The following is an 18,657-nucleotide window of genomic DNA, read 5'->3' as shown; positions in this document are numbered from 1 at the left end:
GCGACTAACTTTGCAAAAAGGGTCACGATCGAACAGTTTAAATAGACAATTATTCCACTGATCTTATTAGCGCGAGACAATGAACCCGTCGAACCAACTATGCAATGAATTAGGCAAAATGCAATCATTAAAATTTCTGATGCAATTGTTTTTAACTCTTTAAACCAAAGGCTGCTAGATTCTTTTTAAACGTCTTTAATTTTTTGAATATGGAATATAAAACTTTTTACTAGTGATAGATCATGAACTTCTTAAAACATTATCGGCCTACACTGATAGGTCTAGCCTGTATTTGAGTTCTTGACGACCACATTTCATGTCACGTTCACCCCCGTAGTGTCTCTGAACCCCGGGGGTTCCCATGGATAATTTTGGGAACCTTTAATGTGAACTAACTACGGTCTCAACCTTCATTACCGTTCACGTGATTTTCTCTTCATGGTCGTCATGAATAAATTGATTTCATGTGTGAGAAACATTTTCATAATAAATGTCTGTCCTCGTCTCACACAAAACCTTTTCAATTTTCTCGACGCAGAACTATTAACATATATGTCATCGTGACCGCGTTGTAAAATCGAGTTATTGTTGAAAATTAATAATTGTAGGGTAGACACATATTTAACACTTAATTGTAAAAAAAATAATTTTAGACTATGAACGTATAGTGTTTTTGGATAATATAATTAACTACGCATCGTCGGTACAAAAAAGATTTTGAATCGCTCTCTACTGTTATATCAGTCTTGTTGACATCTAGGTATTAAAATTAAAAAAGCCTATAGGGCCTTTAGACTTTACTATAAACAATCTCCCTATACACGCACGAATATACAAGTGTATGAAAAGAAATAGTTTTTATTATGTTTATTGTTAACATGTTTAAAAATAAAAACGTAAAATTAAAACATTGACATTACTTCAAATTAGTAGGAATAAAATAAATATTAACATATACCTAACCAAATATAACAGAAGCTAAAGTTAATAAAAAAAACTTGAATTCGGAACACAGAATTGGCAATGACACAAAGACAACGGAAAGTCCGGGCTGTGACTTCAGAATACGATTCATAAAACAATTTTCAGCGACACAAACAATTACTAATTATCATTAACAAATGTTTGCAAATAATTTTAGCATTTACTGTTTTAGTTATTTTTACAGCAATATGACCTACTGGTTAAATTGTTACTTCAATAATTAAAATTCTACACAAAGTTGCAGTTCGTTGTAAGTAATTTCTGAGTTTTAATTAAAATATATATGTGTATAAGTTTTTCACTTGATGTAGAAACAATTACATGTAGCCTTTTGATAAATCTTACGCCCCAATGTAACATACATAATTTTTGATTAAAACGAAATGGTTAAAATCGTAAAATTGCCCTCCATGTGGGCCCCACGTCAGGAAATACTGCTCTAGGCTCTATAAAATTAATAATTCCTTTGGAGGCCAAACTGTAAGTATTAAACAACAACTCTGAAATTATTATATTACAGTTAAATATTTGTAAGAGATTAAAAATAACCGAACTATGTTTATCATTTTTAGATTAGGATGCATTTGGCAAGTTCGTATCCATGTATTTTACGCTAAAGAATGGCGTTATAAGGAAGCTCAATTTAATCTCCATGTTTTTCTAAATTGTGTATTTAGAATGCTTTTTGCTCCAAAGATCACGTCCTAACATCGTATTAAAAGCACGTATACAGTGTGCAGGAGGCCTTATCGTTGCGCGTTGATGTCAGACGCAAGGATCCGCCCGCGGCGTGTTATGCAATTAGAAACTGAGCGTATTCGACTCATTCCGTTCACGTGCTTTCTGTTGCTTGTTTACTATGTATAAAGTTTTCTGTAAACAATAGGGTGGGCAGCGCCAACTTTAAGGACTAAAAGCATTAACATTTTTTTGTGTGATCTTTTTATGTTCGTTGTATCATTTTGGATGTCAATCATTTTGGAACATTAAAGCCGATGTTATCATCAAAAACATTAGTAGGGTTTTAATAAGCTTTTATGTTGTCTTTATTAATCTCTAAAAATACTTTTTAATAGTGTTGCATAAACTTTTAATAGATATCTTGAAGTTTCCACCGTAGAAAAGGTAAAAGCGATAACTTTTCTATTCTGTTTGATACCGTAAAACACCTAAGTATATATTTTAAAAATTACGTGTAACAATATAAAATTAAATAGCTTTCTTTTAATAACCGTTTGAGAGACTGATAAGAGTATTAAATGTATAATATAAGCTCACAGATAATAAATTACTATGAAAATAACGAAGAAATAACACATTATCATTTCAGCGGATAGACGCCCACTGCACGGCATAAGCCTCTCCCAAAGGTCAGGTAATCATACCGATTTTAAGGCTTTTACAATGGCCGCATTCAGCGACTTCTCTTGACTCCATGCTATAAGATCTAATCCACATAATCCTTCACCGTGCTCGCTAAAGGGGTATGTAATTAACTTATAGTTAAAACGACATATGAATCACAATTCAACACGTCAAAAACACGGTATCTTATCTTGTTTACAACTCGGCATTACCACCAACCGAATCAATATCGGCAGTCAACAAAAGCGCTAGAGAACATTTTCGGCGGTCACGTGACGCGGTCGGCTTGCGCGCCGTAATTTCTTCTTGAAACGACGGTCACGTACGCTCACTGAACTGACAATGGAGTCTACACTTAAGCAATCCGCCAAGTGAATTACAACGATAACTTGTACCCGGATTACTTGCGATAAAGATTATAATCGCTTGATTAAACTCATTCAGTTTTATAGAGGCGTTCTGGTAGTGATTATTAGGTTACCTGATTAAAAATTTCATTCTCAATTACACGACCTTGAATGGGACGCGTTATCGTGAGGCGAGATATCTCGGTCGCGTCCGGGCTTTGGGCGGCGATGAACAAAGTAAATAAAGGCGTCCTTGACGACGTTCGGTACACGTTTTCGCAAGATAAGCCCGCTTAATAACACAAAAAATAATAATTTCGTAAGATCACTGACCTGCGTAACCATGTCCCAGTAGAAGCCGTCGAGCATGGACTTTCCATGTTGGTGTTGGCGGCAGAGTGCCGGCCAGAGGGAAGCGCGGACGGGGCTGTTGATTGGCCAGGAGTTCTCGCGGATGACGAGCTTGAGTTCGCGCTTGCGGGACTGCTGGAGGAGCGGTTGGAGCTCGTCGAAGGTCTTGAGGGGCGCCTTCTTGCCTGCGAATAGGGGTGACGGTAAGCACTGCGTCCAGACGGGTGTTTCGTGAGCGAGCGAATCGTCGCTCTGCGCGCGGAACGCGGCCGGTTCTATGTACATGGCGGCACGATCGCATCGCACATGCTTCCTGTGCGCGCGCGCCTGCGCCACTGCCTGCCGGCGCCGGCGCGCTGTCGCCCCGCACCTGTCACGCTCACGTTGTTTATCTGAACGAACGAACGCCTGCCTGAACGTCGCGCGCTCGCCTTGCGCTTCAACGTTTTTCAATAAAAGCTTTGTTTTTATAACCAAAATAAATTAAATTATTCATATGGGGCGCGCGACAGCATCCGGACCGAACGTCACGCTTTCGAGCGTCTCCGCGTACGAAAAATCGTAGTTGCGAAAAAAAGTTCTCCAATCCCGATGTATTGCATTATAATTGCAATATGTAATTGAGTATTCCAAATTGTATTGTTAAGATTAATTGTATTGTTATATGTATGTTTGTTATAAATTACTTGTATTGTTATACCATAAGAGAAAATTGTGTAAGAAAAATTGTAAAAAATTATAAAACGCTATCGTGCCTCGCAGCTGGAAGAAGAAAGATCCGTATCAAATAGCGGCAACCCTCTCCCAACTGTCTGCGTTTAGTTTAAGCAAAAAATAAATATTGTAAAAAAAAACACTAGCAACACTAATTAGAATTAATAAAAAAAATCATATGAAAACTATTAACCATATTAACTTTATAGAAAGAATAGTTTGTCAATTTTAGGTCAAAAATAATGAAGAGCCAACGTCAACTCATATAGGTATAAACATTTTAATTAATATTTTTGCAACGATGTCAGAGGTTTATTTTTAAAATTTTTATAGTAGTATATAAATTATATTTAAACCATAGCTCCACTAAACACAATCAAATGTTAAATTGCGTGAACAGGGTGATGCTAATTAGTAGTTGAATTTAATTAAATTATCGGAATAAAAAATTTGGTTAGCAATAAATATTAAAATGAGTATGTGAGATATATCATCATACATTCGATACCGGAGGTTGCCGTCGCTGTTCCGCCATACGCTTTTAGCGAGGGTGGTCAGAGGAGGGGTCCTAACACCCACCAAATAGATCATTATTAACATTCCTGCCCTTAACCTTTCACATAGCCACCACACTAGTTCCGTCTACTCCTTCGCCGCCATGTATCTAGTTAATTTTCATAATAACGTAGCCTTGTAACTTGCGGGATCTGGGTCCATCAATTTCAGCACGGTATCATCCAAAACCATCTCCATCCGTCCTCTGGAATTCACTTCAATTTTTTCCATATTTGTTGTCAAAATTCTCATCTGAGGAGTTATCCACATAAGAACTGACTCATCACGATATTTCTAGAACCCTAAGGCTTAGTGACTTGAAATTAAGTACAAATATTTCTTTCGCCAAGTAGAAGTCAGCTAAGAACGGTGTTTACAACATTGTAACTTGCAAAAGCGTTGGTGGGTCTTGTATTAAAAAATGTCTTTTTTCAAACTAGCTTTCATAGGTATCAAATTTGACTACAATTTTTTTTTAGTATGATAAAATTACCTAGAATGAATATTACCAGCTAAAAACAAATTACCCAATTAGCGCTTAGTATAATACGGACGTAAAATATCTATATGTCGAAATAACTATGTACTTTCTATTTTAGTTTGTATATAGATGTGAACAACGAAAATAAACAACGTATAAAAGCTGTCCCATAAATTAAAGTCAATCCAAAACTGGGCGGATTCACCATCACATCAACCAACAGACACTCTCTGCAAGCTATAAGCCTCCCCAAGGATCGCCACGATGACCGGGCGCTGTTAGCATCCTGCAATTTCTCGCGACCCTAATTATGTCCTTGGTCCACCTAATGGGAGGACTACAGGTTTGTAGTCAACGGTCGAATACATTTCGGCTCCATATAGGCCTTTCACTATCACTTCAGACAAGAAATTTTTCTAACTACATAATGACCTTGATTTTATTGCGAATCTTGTCATTTTCGATCTCGCGGCGAAGCTTCGTGCATATATAGTGTATATGGAATAAACAAATATGTGTCAGATGTATTCTCACTGCACAAACTCTTGGCAGGTGCGTTTGCGGGCGCGCGTCCGCGCTGAGGTCACTGGTATTGTTCTAATTGCGTCTCCATTACCTAATTGCTTGTTTGCATTAAGAAAAACGACTGAATGTATTGACAGTGTAACGTAAACACGACGCCATATCAAAATGGTGAAACACAAAAATAGTTTTCGAACGTTACCGGGCACGCGGAGCCCTGGAAGGCAGCCAGCGGCGCTGGAGCGAAGATGCGATTCGGCAATCGAAGACTTACGAAATATAAAAGTCGGAATTATTCAATATACAGGATGATTGGTTAGACGTAAAAAAAAATTTTGCTATCAATAATTGTAAGATACACCCTACTCAAAAATTAACGGTTTCATGAATAATAAATAACGTTATGATAATATAGTACAAAAAACATTTTTAAAATTCAGATTACGCACTAAAATAAATTACTGTTTACTATCTCTACAGACTTTGTATTGCCAGAAGGCCTGTAGTATCTTCCAATAGAAAAAAAAAATTAAAATGACATCTCATACAATTATTACTTTATACAGGTGATTAAAAATAGACGTCACAGCAACCTTTTTGAGAAAATTTTGAGAGTTATAAATTCAACCGTTTAAAACTATCACACTGATAACCAATCCCCTGTGCATCTTGGATGAAAAGTTAAAAAAAGAAAAAATATTTTTTTAAATCTTCCGAATGCCAATTACATTTCTACAAAAAAAACTTTAAAATGATTATTATTGTATTTTAACATAAGATATTTTTTTACATAAGAGAAGTTTTTCCAAATGTATTCCATTTATTTCTTCTACTCCTACTAATATATGTATTCATATTTCACCAATACACAGACAACTTTACATTGTACAGCTTAGTTAGTTATTAAATATAAGGTACAATTTAAAGTACATATCACATAATAATTAATTATAATAATAGTATATGAATTAACTATTTTAACACGTCAGTATTTCCGATCCCGCTTAATCATGGAATTACGTCACTTGTTGGGATTGCATTAGTATATCACACTTACTTACTTACTTCTGCACATGAAAAGTATCGCAGATTACTTTTCTTTTCATAAAGTTTTCCAGAGTACTCTCTGAAATCTTCTTACATAATATCTTAAATCTATTACGAAATTATGTTATATATTCTTTTAGTAATTGGTACGAACAAAGCATATTTGTAGCTAGTAGTAAATAATCGTAAATAAAACAGGGCCTGATAATCACTGTCAGCAGCGAAAGGGTTAAGAGAAATAACAATTGATAAGAAGAGGTTATCTAAGAGTGGGCTCGTCAATTATCGTCTCGGGCTGATTCTAACCCTAATAATTTAGTCACAACCGACACACCCGTATTGATTAGAATAGCAAATATTTTTCCGAAAACTACAAAAATGTCGTATAATGTATAATAGCAATTTACACGGAATAATTGTATTAGTTCGTTGATGTCTCGTTAGCGTATTACATGTTGATGTCATGTTTAGCTAGCAAATCGCAAATGCGTACAACCTATGTCGTGCGCCCGGATTTTCTCGTGTAGTTTTTGCTCATAAATATTTATTTAATCTCTAGTACAACCAACAGATGTTTGGATCGAGTTGTTAGGCCTCCTAATTAGAACAATCGACGACGGAATGACCCTGAATACACCATCGAATCCAAAAAAGACAACTTTAAAAGTGAACATTTGAAGTTGATTTTATGCAATATTTTTCTAATTATAAACTTCTAAAATTTTACATCAACGGTATAATGCTTCTAAACACAAAATGGCAAAATGTCATCGAAAAAATGGCAGCAAAGAACAAGAAAAATTATAAAATTAAAAAAAAATATATCACAGCGTACCTTTCAATCTAAGCGGTAAAGCCTTCGAGTTATTAACAACTCCGCACCAGATATCGTTACGACATCGCCATTGTAATTGCACGGGGGACGTTGGCCTTAATGGCGGTGATTATGAAACAAAAGCACAATACAAAGATATCGCCTTGATGTCGATCGACACTGCCAGAGATATTCACGGCCGGTACTATTCTAGCATTTTTTGAATTACTATAATACAGGTCGTATAAATGCAAAATAATATTTATAAATATATCTAGATAACCATTTTTTAATCCCCTTGTGAGGGCCTTTGAGTGTCGTCACTTCATAAAGCGTGTATCGAAGCGATCTAAGAGCCCGGGGACCGATCCGGTAAGGTAGTTGTATGAAGCGAACCGAACCATGCCTCACTTGGAAGCCCTCCGGCGTAGCTATGTTTAAACAGGTATTAGGGTAAGCGCTTTCTACGTCCTGCCTTTTAAACCTGCAGAATCTGCAAATGTCATTTGGGCAGTAGTTACGGTCCGGTCCAAAAGAAAATCAATCTACTTGATGTGAATATCCACATAGACTTCTACTGCCGGACAAAGACCCCCAAAAACTTTCAATAGGCTGTAGACTTCCAGAGACTACAATTTTCTTTGGCAGTTAGAAAATAAATACGAATAACTTGGTATAAATAATAATTAACGGATTCTCAGGCAGACTCATTTGTATAGAATCTTAGACCAATTTGTTTTTTTTTTTTCATTGACGCCACCGAACAAAAGAAGAGATCATTTCGTTGAGTTTGCAAATTGAACCAAGACTTGTGACCTCTTTTTCAAAATGAACTGTTACTTTATAAGTTATAGCTAAATTACTTTAAATATCCCAACTCTTTTTGTGCAATTGAAACATATTATTATCAACATAAATATTTATCAATTTATTTATTTATTTGTCTTCTACAAATTTTGTAAAGGTGGACTTAATGCCTTTAGGCACTCACTCTCTACCCGTCAACCCATGGTGGTGCAGACAATTAGTGGAAGGTGACCGAACTTACAAACATACCTAAGTAGGAGTTATATATATACGTTAGTTAAGATAGTTGTAACGACTCTTCCACCAACAGGTCTAGAACCTTCTTTTTAAAGATAAATAAATAAATAAATTACTTTTTTTGGCTAATACGGTAAATTTAGCATCATCTTTTTTAGAGCACAACATTGATATTTTCTGCTAAAATATTAGTCATTCTTATGGCAAGTCATTACATACATGTATCACCACCTACTGTCACGCATTGAATGTTTCAAATAACAACTCGTGTTAATTAATATGGATCGATTATTAGAAATCGTCGGCTACTAAATCCAAAACACTGTGGATATAAGAGTAGGAATACCATATAACCTTGTTCTACTACCAAAGAGCAATATATCCTATGCTTGGTTTTGGGTTGAAGTTGATGCTGTTCTGAACTGAGTTCACGGAGGGGAAGGGTCCGTGAACTTAAAAATAAAACAGAAGCTGGACAGACGCATTCCAGTTGTACGATGACGTTCGCACCTAGTAAACCGCTCTACCCGAGTACAGCTGTATAGTGTTTATGTTGTTTGTATGCGGCTTGGGACGGCAGCGTGTACCACAGACGCTGTTCGCGGTTAGATAGTGCGCGACCCTTAAGAACGGGTGTTGTGGTGTGGTGAGTAGTGTTTTGTTCTATTGTGAATGACGTCATGTCTTGTGCGGAGTGTAACAGATGCTGTGTGGTTAGCGCTTGCAATGTTATATGTGTTTGCAGAGGGTGTGGTGTGGTGCATGTTCTGTGGTAACCCTGTGATGGGCATAAGGAATACGTCTTTGGGACGTCTCTTTTCCTTTGTAACTACGGGGGAAGTACCTACAAGCACTCGCTATGAGAGGGTTTGGGTGAGAAGAAGCCGACTGAAAGTAAGTCTCTAAGCAAGCCTTAAGGAATTCTATATCCTATACATACAGAAGGCTCCCACCGAGGGGATTTAATCTCACATTCTAGTTAAAAAATGGACAAGTATATTCATATGAGCCTGATGATCATTAATATTTTATATACTTATATGCAAAATATAAGTTATAAGACATATTTTAAAGGTTTTGATTACAATTCATTTATCAGAAGTTTTACCAAAATTTTTTTTTGAAAATTATTCTACGGACACGTCTTACGTTCATTAGTCGTATATGCCAGTGCCAAAACCACAAGTTTATTTTTACGTACATTATCTATACGACATTAATTAGATGGATAACATCGTATCATACGTGACGTCACTTGACAAGGTTAGGTAGTTTTAAAATACGTCAATAATTTAAAAAAAAATCGCAAATATCTTAACGAAAGTGGAATTCAAAAATTGATTACCTTAAACTATATTGTTGATGTCATATTTTAAATAAAATCTACTAGACAACAATTTGAATGTATTAAGTGCAGAAAGTAATTAAAATAGCTTATAATAAAACAAGACAGACGACCTTTCAAACCAACCAAGGCCAAGATCTTTGAAAGATGCTGGATGCACATACAAAGTATTTGAAACCAGGTAACTCTCGAGGTGAATTATTTATCACCGTGTACTATGCAATATATATGTTACGAAACTCGTGGGTAGAACAACATTTTTACAAGGTGTTTACAACCAGGTGCTATCGACATAACTATGTATCACTATATACTGCGTAGTATATATTTCGAAACTCCTGAGTAGAACAAAATTTTCACCAGGTTTTTACAACCAGGTGCTATCGAGATAAACTATGTATCACCGTGTACTGCGCAGTGTATGTATTTCAAAACTCGTGGGTAGAACAACATTTTCACAAGGTGTTTACAACGAGGTGCTATCGAGATAAACTATGTAACACTGTACTGCGCAGTGTATGTATTTCGAAACTCCTGGATAGAACAAGATTTCCACAAGTTGTTTAGAACCAAGTAGTTCTCGAGTTAAGCAATGTATCACTGTATCCCGTGAAGCGTTATCAATTGCAAAACAATAAACGTATGTAAAGTGATTCAAAAACAAACTATTGTACTGTGAAAAGCCGTATCTCTCACCGGTCCACCGTTGGGACTCAAGCTTCCGTTGATCATCAACCTAATCATTCGCCGTAAGACTTCTAACTTGTGGAGATAGGCCTGCATCATATATAGAACTAGTTGGAAGTGGCGTGGATGCAGCGTCTTTCAATAACCTTAACCCATTCGAGACCGCCTGCACACCGTGTGTGCAATGATATTGAATTGCTGTTATCAGTCAGTCTGGAAAAAACAGCCGTGAGAACAAGACTAATTTAATATAAAAATAATCTTAGCAGTTGATAAAAATAAAATTTGATGTTGATTTCAATTTAGCACCTAAAATGAGTGACCCAAAGCCAGGACCATCAGGATTAGAGAAAATGGGCAGCGATAGAGAAAGTGATGAAATGTTATTATGTATAGAGACAGTGATCCGGAATATGAAGAAGACATGAATATAGAACAGTTAGATGATATACTTGATAATATTGTTGAGCATCGTGATTAGGAAGATTTTAATGAGGATGAAAGTGAAATTGAAGAATGTGAAAATGATGTTAGTGATGATACTGAGAGATGGACAGATGACGGTAATTTAAACAAAAATTACTTTTGAGGGCAAGCAGGGTCTCCGAAAGGTATCTAAAGGAGGCAGGGCTTACAATACCTAACTAAAATCTGAATACCGCTATTATTAATAAAAAAATACTTGTAATGTTTTTATTTATCTCAGTTGTTATATTGACTTGTTAACAAATAATATATGAAATCCAATAAATATTGTTCCGAAATGAATAGATATTATTTATTCTATTACATAGAGAGTAGGAGTAGATAGGTACAAAAAACGTGTAAGCAAAAAATAAGTACATATTAAATTGTATGATACATTTTACATATAACAGGCTCGTATGGTATTATATAAATAAAGCAAAAAATATTATTAAATTGACGATATTTATGAAATAATATTAATATCTTGCGTTTTGTTTATTAAAGTATTTAATGTAATATATAGAATTGTCTGCTATATTGCCTATTAGCAAACAAAGATTTCATTCTCTATACCGGGGTCATGTCCTGTTTTGGTTCTTTACGAGTAATGCGAATGTTGGAACCTAGAAACTCGTGCAACTTACATATTGACTATAAAACAGATTCGTCATCAGCATGATGACAGCCGATAGATGCCTACTGACAGGCAAAAGCCTCTGTAGGAGTGGTCGTGGTACGGTAGCTTCTTGTTCTTCGGTAGCTTCTTGTGCTTCGGTAGCTTCTTGTGCTTCGGTAGTTCGTCGGTTGTATCTTGTTCGTCGATTGCTTCTTGTTCGTCGGTTGCTTCTTGATCTTCAGTTGCTTCTTCCAGTGTTGACCGCACCTCCGCTAGCCCTTATAATGAGCGCGGAGACTCTCAACAGCGCGATGCAGATTTTCGTTGCGTCTACTGTGGCGCCATCTGTCATGTATCTGTTTCACTGCCGCCGCCGCCATGCGATTGACGGTCACGTGGGTAAGAGCTTGGTGTTTGAGTGGCGCGCGATAAGCACGCCACACCTCCCTCAAATATAGGCGCGATGACTTTCGGCGGTCCATCTAGTTGAAGGCTTATTCAAGCCGCGTCTACCGACTTGTGGTAGGGTAGGCATTCGAGAATCTTTCGACGACAATAGTCGTCAGTTGTACAAGCCATATGGCCCGCCAACTGCCACTTAAGACGAGGAATTCTTCGAGCTACATCAGTGAGTGATTCTTCTGCGGATCTTCGCATTCATGACCCGATCTCGCAGCGAAGTTCCACACATAGCCTAATCCATCCTCAATTATTAAAATTTATGCTAATCCAAAATTTTAAACTAGTTTATTTAATATAAGATTAAAATGCAATTTAGTCAAAATAGCGAACACGTCCTGTGCAGAGCAATAAAACTGTTATTCACATTACCAGTGTTTATAGTTAAAGCTATAAAATTACTAAAGCATATAAAACTAACATTTAATGGTATAAACAAACACTGCAATTATCCGTTGTCTTCTACTCTATATTACATATTGGACAATGTTAGAGTTGTAACAACTTTATTTTACAACACAATCTACAAATGCCGGTAATAACCTAAGAAATAATTTTACACGAACACTGTTTTGAAGTGTTTTTAATAGTGTGCACGCCCTAATCTCCACCGCAATGAGACGGCGGAGGACGCGACTGCCAAGACGCACATGAGATAATTGAGAATAGACAATGTGACGTTTATCCCCCCCCCCCCATCCGTCATACTGCTAACATATCTTAGAGCAAAAAGAGCATAACCATCGCTGCCTCGATCGTTGGATCTTCTTATTCTGGCTCCTTTAACAACAGGACGGACTGTTTCTCCCCTGTTCCGCTGCGCTATATCTTAGACAAAGTATAGGTGTTTCGGTATACCGCGAAAATATTAAATTATACAATAATACACAATGCAACATTCTTTGTAGTAGACATAAAAGCAAATACACACAAGAATACAATAACGTAAATTAAAAATACATTATAAAAAATATTTAAAAAGATGACAAAACATGTAATAAAGTAAAATGTTGGCTAGACGTACTCAAAGTATTGTTATAAATAAATAAAAATATTGGTGTTGACAATGAACATTCGAACAATGTATCCGAACGCGTCGCGTGAAAAGCGCGGGAAACGGCTACCGTCACGCGCCCGACATCTACCGAGGTGTGTTGTAACGCAGCGTAATTAAATCCGTCGAGAAGTCGCACTCGACTCGCGAGCATCGATTTCCTATCGCCATTGAGAGATGGCACCGCCGCCAATCGCACCACATAACAGCATAATTCGCGCGCGCTAACAAACGATATTAATCAAACTATTTTACTGCTAAAAGCTATTAGCCATGCTATTTTTGATTCTATTTAAGCTATTAATATTAAATTTATTATCAATACACCGACTGTGTAATAAATACATTACCTAATATTAGCAGTTATTTTTACAGCTACATCGAACTGTGCTCGCAGATTACGGATTCCAAAATATAATGGCATGTACATGTGGTATCGAAAGTTATTTTTTTATTTTTACAAGTAGCTTGTACAAATATCTAAATAGTTTTATTTCTCCTGAAGTATAATGAAAACATTTCGGCAAAATAAAATTAGCGTTAAACACAATGTGAAATTTTTCCATCGTATTGTACAGTTTGACATTGGCTTTTAAAAATTACATTAAATTCTCAAGAAATCTTAATAATATGCATATGTATACACGCTTTTCCCAGTACTAGCTCGATTATTATACAGAGTGATTGTTATAGGCGTAATTTCTTTAAGAGTCAATGTATAGCTCATTTGTCAGCAGAAAACTTTAAGGAAAACCTTTGTCCAATTACTCATAAATAAGTTCCATTAATTTTTTTTTTTTTGGATTGTGACTACAGCCTACAGGGATGGATGGTAAACAATGATTAATTTTAATATGAGGTAATTTCAATTTTGAAAACGCTTTCTTTTATTTATTTATTCATACTTTTTTGTTCACCACAAAAAGAAGAAACAATTCATATAGAGGTACAAGAGGCAGTCTACTGCTGGTGGCGATCTCTACCAGACAACCTTTGGATGGAGATCATTTACTATATTATCATTACATTATTTATTATATTTGAAACACGAAATTTTTGGATTGGGTGTACTGTATAACATACATCCTTTTAGAGCTTTTACACCTATAATCACACCTAATCATCCTTATTGGAATTATTACAATTAAATTGTTGATGGAATATAAATGAGTCATTGTTAAAAACTATAAACGGCACTTCAAAGAAGCGAGTGCGAGTGGAACGATCGAGGAAAAACCTCGGGCCTGAAACGCGTCCAAGATTCGAGTCAATCCGCATGCCGCGCGTGTCGCGGGCGATATATCATTCTCGAAAAATGCGAAAGAGGAACACTAAACAAACGCACAACGAAAATAACGTGTATTTATTATTTTTGGATTAAAAATAAAGGCACGATCATTCACACTTGTGCACATCTTATCTTTGTTCGTGTAATACAAAACATTCAAAGTGTACATAATAATTGAAATGTTTATTATGCTGTTATACAGTGGCTATCACCAGCCGGTAGACTCAGGTGTACCGACGACATGGTCAACGTCGCGAGAAGTTCCTAGATGTGGGTGGCGCAAGACCGATCATCGTGGCGATGATGATGATGTTAATTGCCTTAGTTCAGCTCTATACCCCTTAGCTCTATACCCCTTCGTGATCATCACGATGCCTTCTGCAATCAATCTTTAGCTGAGGAAGTTCTTTATGGGACCCGTATATATATATATATATATATATATATATATATATATATTTACACGGGTATATATATATATATATATATATATATAATGCGAATTATATATATATATATATATATATATATATATAATGCGAATTAGCTTACTCTTTTATATATATCTTGACACCGGAGACAGTATAGGGCTAAGTGTAGTTTTTATCCAGTTAAATTCTTAGATGGTCGTTTCTACGCTGTGTGAAATTTCGGAGACAACTCTTTTTATCAGCAGTCTCTTCGTGCTGTGCTATTACAATTCCTCTCTAAGTTACGTTGTTTATACTAAACCTGAATCCTTAGTTATACTATAACGACGGTTTGACATCACGTCGATTTTCTTTTCACAATGCTGATACCATAGTTACAAAGCGTAAGGGCCTTTTAAGAGAAACTCTCGACCTGAATTTTCTTTTGAACCCTGTCCAACATTCCGATTCAATGTTAACAAAATGACCGAATTTTAATCCATTATACGCTATTATCAAATTACATACATCAACTCCTTAACCTAACAAGGAATTCGTTTTGTAAACATGTACACTATCGCATGTACTATCCGGTGCAAGAATACAGAAATATCATACATACACATGTCTAATGCGACAAGCGATCAATGGATAGCCTTGAATATAACTCGACCCCAAAAAATACTGCTACGCAAACAAAACAGGTATAGTTTCGTAGACACCTCGTAGCTACAGTCTACGCAGATTCGTAGTACAATAATATTTATAATTTAATGTTCATTCAAATCTATCATACTTGCTTTTGCTTCCACACGATATATCCAGATGTACGTAAATTTTGATCGGTTTTTTTTTCAGTAAAAAACGCGAAATTACGGATAGAAATAAATACTTTTCTTATTCAAAACGTTTCACCATCGTAGTACATTTTGCGCATAATTCAAGCGCTACTCTCTGCCTGCTATATTGATGAAGAGGTAATCGTCAACGCCAGGTCTGAAGAGTACAGAAGATGGTTTTACAGAATATGAAACAAAGCTATTTTTTGCCGACTCTACTTGTTTGTCGTTAAATGTCAAACGAACAAAATGGCGTATTGTCAAATTAGAAGCTAAACTAGTAAGATGGTGTGCATTCCTTGGCAAATAATATTATTTTATCATAATATTAAGAAGTAATTGTTAGATATTATGCGAAAATGTATTGACTTAATAAAACTTGAATGAAAATATTTTAATTATTAAAACAAGAGTATAGTTTAGATAAAAAAATATCACTCTTTTTAATAAATATTCTCTAAAATGAAATAAATGTTTCAACCTTTATTTACATTGTTAAATTCTGGTGAACATTACGTTTTGTAACAAAATTTATGTAGCAGATGGCTTCCTATTCATTCTACTTTGGGAAGTCTTAACATTGTTTATTATTAGTTATAAAAATACAAGTACCTTTTTTATTTGGTTTCAGGGGGAGAGGGTTTATCCGGAGGTTCAAGATGCCCTGCCTCTGGGAGGAGGACAGGGTTATGTCATTCCTACCAGCTAAAACATCCTCGGTGGTCGCCCATGCACAGTAGTTAGTCCGTATTGTGATTTGCGTTGTTCAAACTCCCTCCGAAATCCATGAGGTGCTATCACGATGGTTTGAGACCACGTCGCTCTACCGTACGCCTCAAAGTCGCGGAAGCTAATGAAGCTTTAGGGCCCCACTCTAAACGACTCCGAAATTAAAATCAAAGTACCTATACTAACATATGCTAGACTATTTCGATTTTAAACGCAAGGATTATTAAAGTAGAGGACATTTTAACACGGACCTATTCTTTAAAAGTAATGTGCCTGTAACATAGTATAAAGATGGTTCTTCCTTTGGCATTGCACTCAGAGAACAAAGACTGTCTCGGTGTTTATACGAACAGTATGTTATATGTACACAATATGCTGGCTATATTGTGTTTAATATAATTGTAACAATCTCAATGATTTAACACATGCGATACGAGAGTAAATATCGATATAATTGTATCTGGTTATCCGATTTAGTGCAATTATTTTATTGGCCCTTCGCTGTATTATTAGCAGAGAACGTGTTGGATTAGCATGGAAAGCAATATTCTATCGAAAAAACCCTGTAATAAGTTGACCTTAAATTTTTTTTACAAAAACTCGAGCTTAAGAATTTCTGGAATCATATTTTGAAATTTCAATTTTTTAACGATTATAGGCAAAGCATTTGACCTCTATCTCGCCTGATGATAAGCGATGTTGAGGTCTACGATAGTACATGCTTGCCTAGAAGAAACCTATTCTTGACCTAAAGACTCTCAAGTTATAGCTAGCTAGTAGGTACTTCCACACCTTGGCTATTCGCACTATAAAGGTTGTATCAAAACGCTTAGTGCTGGTCGAAGACATTTCAAACGTGTTTGGATGACGTGAATTCGTGCGTCATGTGTTTTTGTAAATAGACAGATCTTTTTCGATGCATTGACAATATATTGAGAGAAGTAATGTCATTTGTGTCGACATATTTTACAGAAAAATTGATTGTTTTTTACCGCTTCGTCATTGAATATTTGTATGCGAGACGGTAAAAGGTTATTGATAACGAAGGTGAATATATTGTTGATTAGAAATAAAAACTTGTTAAATATGTAGTCGTGTGAAATTAACTAAGAAAGAGACATTACTTTCCGGTCCCGATATAAAAACAGGGCATCAACAAAATAGTCGGCTTACCGCTTTACGCGAAATCGATCGTGCGTGTAATAAATATATAATTAATCTACCACATTATATCTTTTATAGATTTCTAAAATTAAAAATTATACGAACATGCTTCCGTTCATAGTAGCGAGATTAAAACTCGTCTCATAAAAACGCAACACGCCTATCCAAGACATAAAAATATTCAATAACAAGCTATTTCACAGACACTATTGATCATGGTATAGTATACTGAAGCCATTATATGTAAGAAGCGCCAATATTTTCATTGTCAATAAAGTATTTATTGCCCGGCATTCGAGTTAACAACGCTTTGTTCATTAATCTCCGCATTTTATAACTGCAACGTACCCGCGGTTACTGTAAACAGCTGTGACGTCACAACTGTATAGATGTCTTGCAGATTGAAACATTAAATATGTCCCAAGCCGTTAACGAACATATTTAACCACCCGAGTTAAACCTCCCGAGGAGACCCTAGTCTTGCTAAAATAAAAATTAGTACAAACACCCTTTGCAATCTGACTCTTTATACCTAGGGTACCTAGATATAAAATAATAATGGAATAAATGATCAGTGTTGTAAAAATATATAGATTAAGTAGTATAAGGTAAAGTAGACATAAAAGGTGTAAGGCGTTCCACAATAACAAAGCAGGGAGAGATAAACGATGTAAAAATAAAGATAGGTTGACATAAACACTTACCAATTAGTTATAAGAGTAGTCTAGAATAGGCTAAGATAATAATGTAAATAAATCAGAGTAGGGTCAAGAACCGGTCATATTAGGATAAATAACAAACAGAATACCGTTTGTTATTTATCATATTATGACCGGTAATACTGTAAACAAGAATTAAACTGAAAACAATATTAACATCGCCACAACTCTCCATAAGGGTGAAGAAAAACATCACCAATTTTGGCATATACTAAAACAAAAACTTATTAGGACCTTGAATAAGTTCTCGCTGTTTTTTGAAAGATGGCGTTGCGGCACTCTGTGCCTGGAATTTCGTAGGTTAAAAAATCACCAAAGTAGTGCTACATGTAACCTCAAATTATAGTAGAATAGAGTTTACCACAGTGTCAACTACATATTTATTAGCCTTTTGTGAAAATTAGTACTTTTGTGCCAAATAAAGTGTTTTTGCGGGGAATTTTATTGCACCTCTCCGATTACCACTTGTTTCGATCGATGGCGCACGGTTTAAGCGAGCAGCGCTTCCATTTTTTTGAAGAAGCCGAAAAATTGCTTGATTCATGGATTGCCTCGAAAGATGAGTCATTTTTCCGACGGGGGATTCAATTGCTACCAGAGAGATGGGAGAAAGTGGTCTCTAATGATGGACAATACTTTGAGTAATGTCATTTGT

General features: G+C 35.8%; 1 protein-coding gene across 6 annotated transcripts in view; it reads right to left on the bottom strand.

Moving 5' to 3' along the window:
• sky (GTPase-activating protein skywalker) overlaps positions 1–18,657 on the bottom strand; it is a 149,322-nt gene that overhangs the window by 104,167 nt on the left and 26,498 nt on the right. For all 6 annotated transcript variants that reach the window (XM_068764756.1, XM_068764759.1, XM_068764762.1 and 3 more), the window contains exon 3: positions 3,030–3,232. In XM_068764756.1, the coding sequence (XP_068620857.1) occupies positions 3,030–3,232 (203 nt within the window). The remainder of the gene's footprint in view (positions 1–3,029; positions 3,233–18,657) is intronic.

The sequence above is a fragment of the Battus philenor genome, unplaced genomic scaffold, assembly GCF_028537555.1.
Source record: "Battus philenor isolate CCGP_79_NKW_IND1 unplaced genomic scaffold, ilBatPhil1.0.hap1 SCAF_2, whole genome shotgun sequence".
Taxonomy (NCBI): Eukaryota; Metazoa; Arthropoda; class Insecta; order Lepidoptera; family Papilionidae; genus Battus; species Battus philenor.
This window is presented reverse-complemented; position numbering and strand designations above follow the sequence as displayed.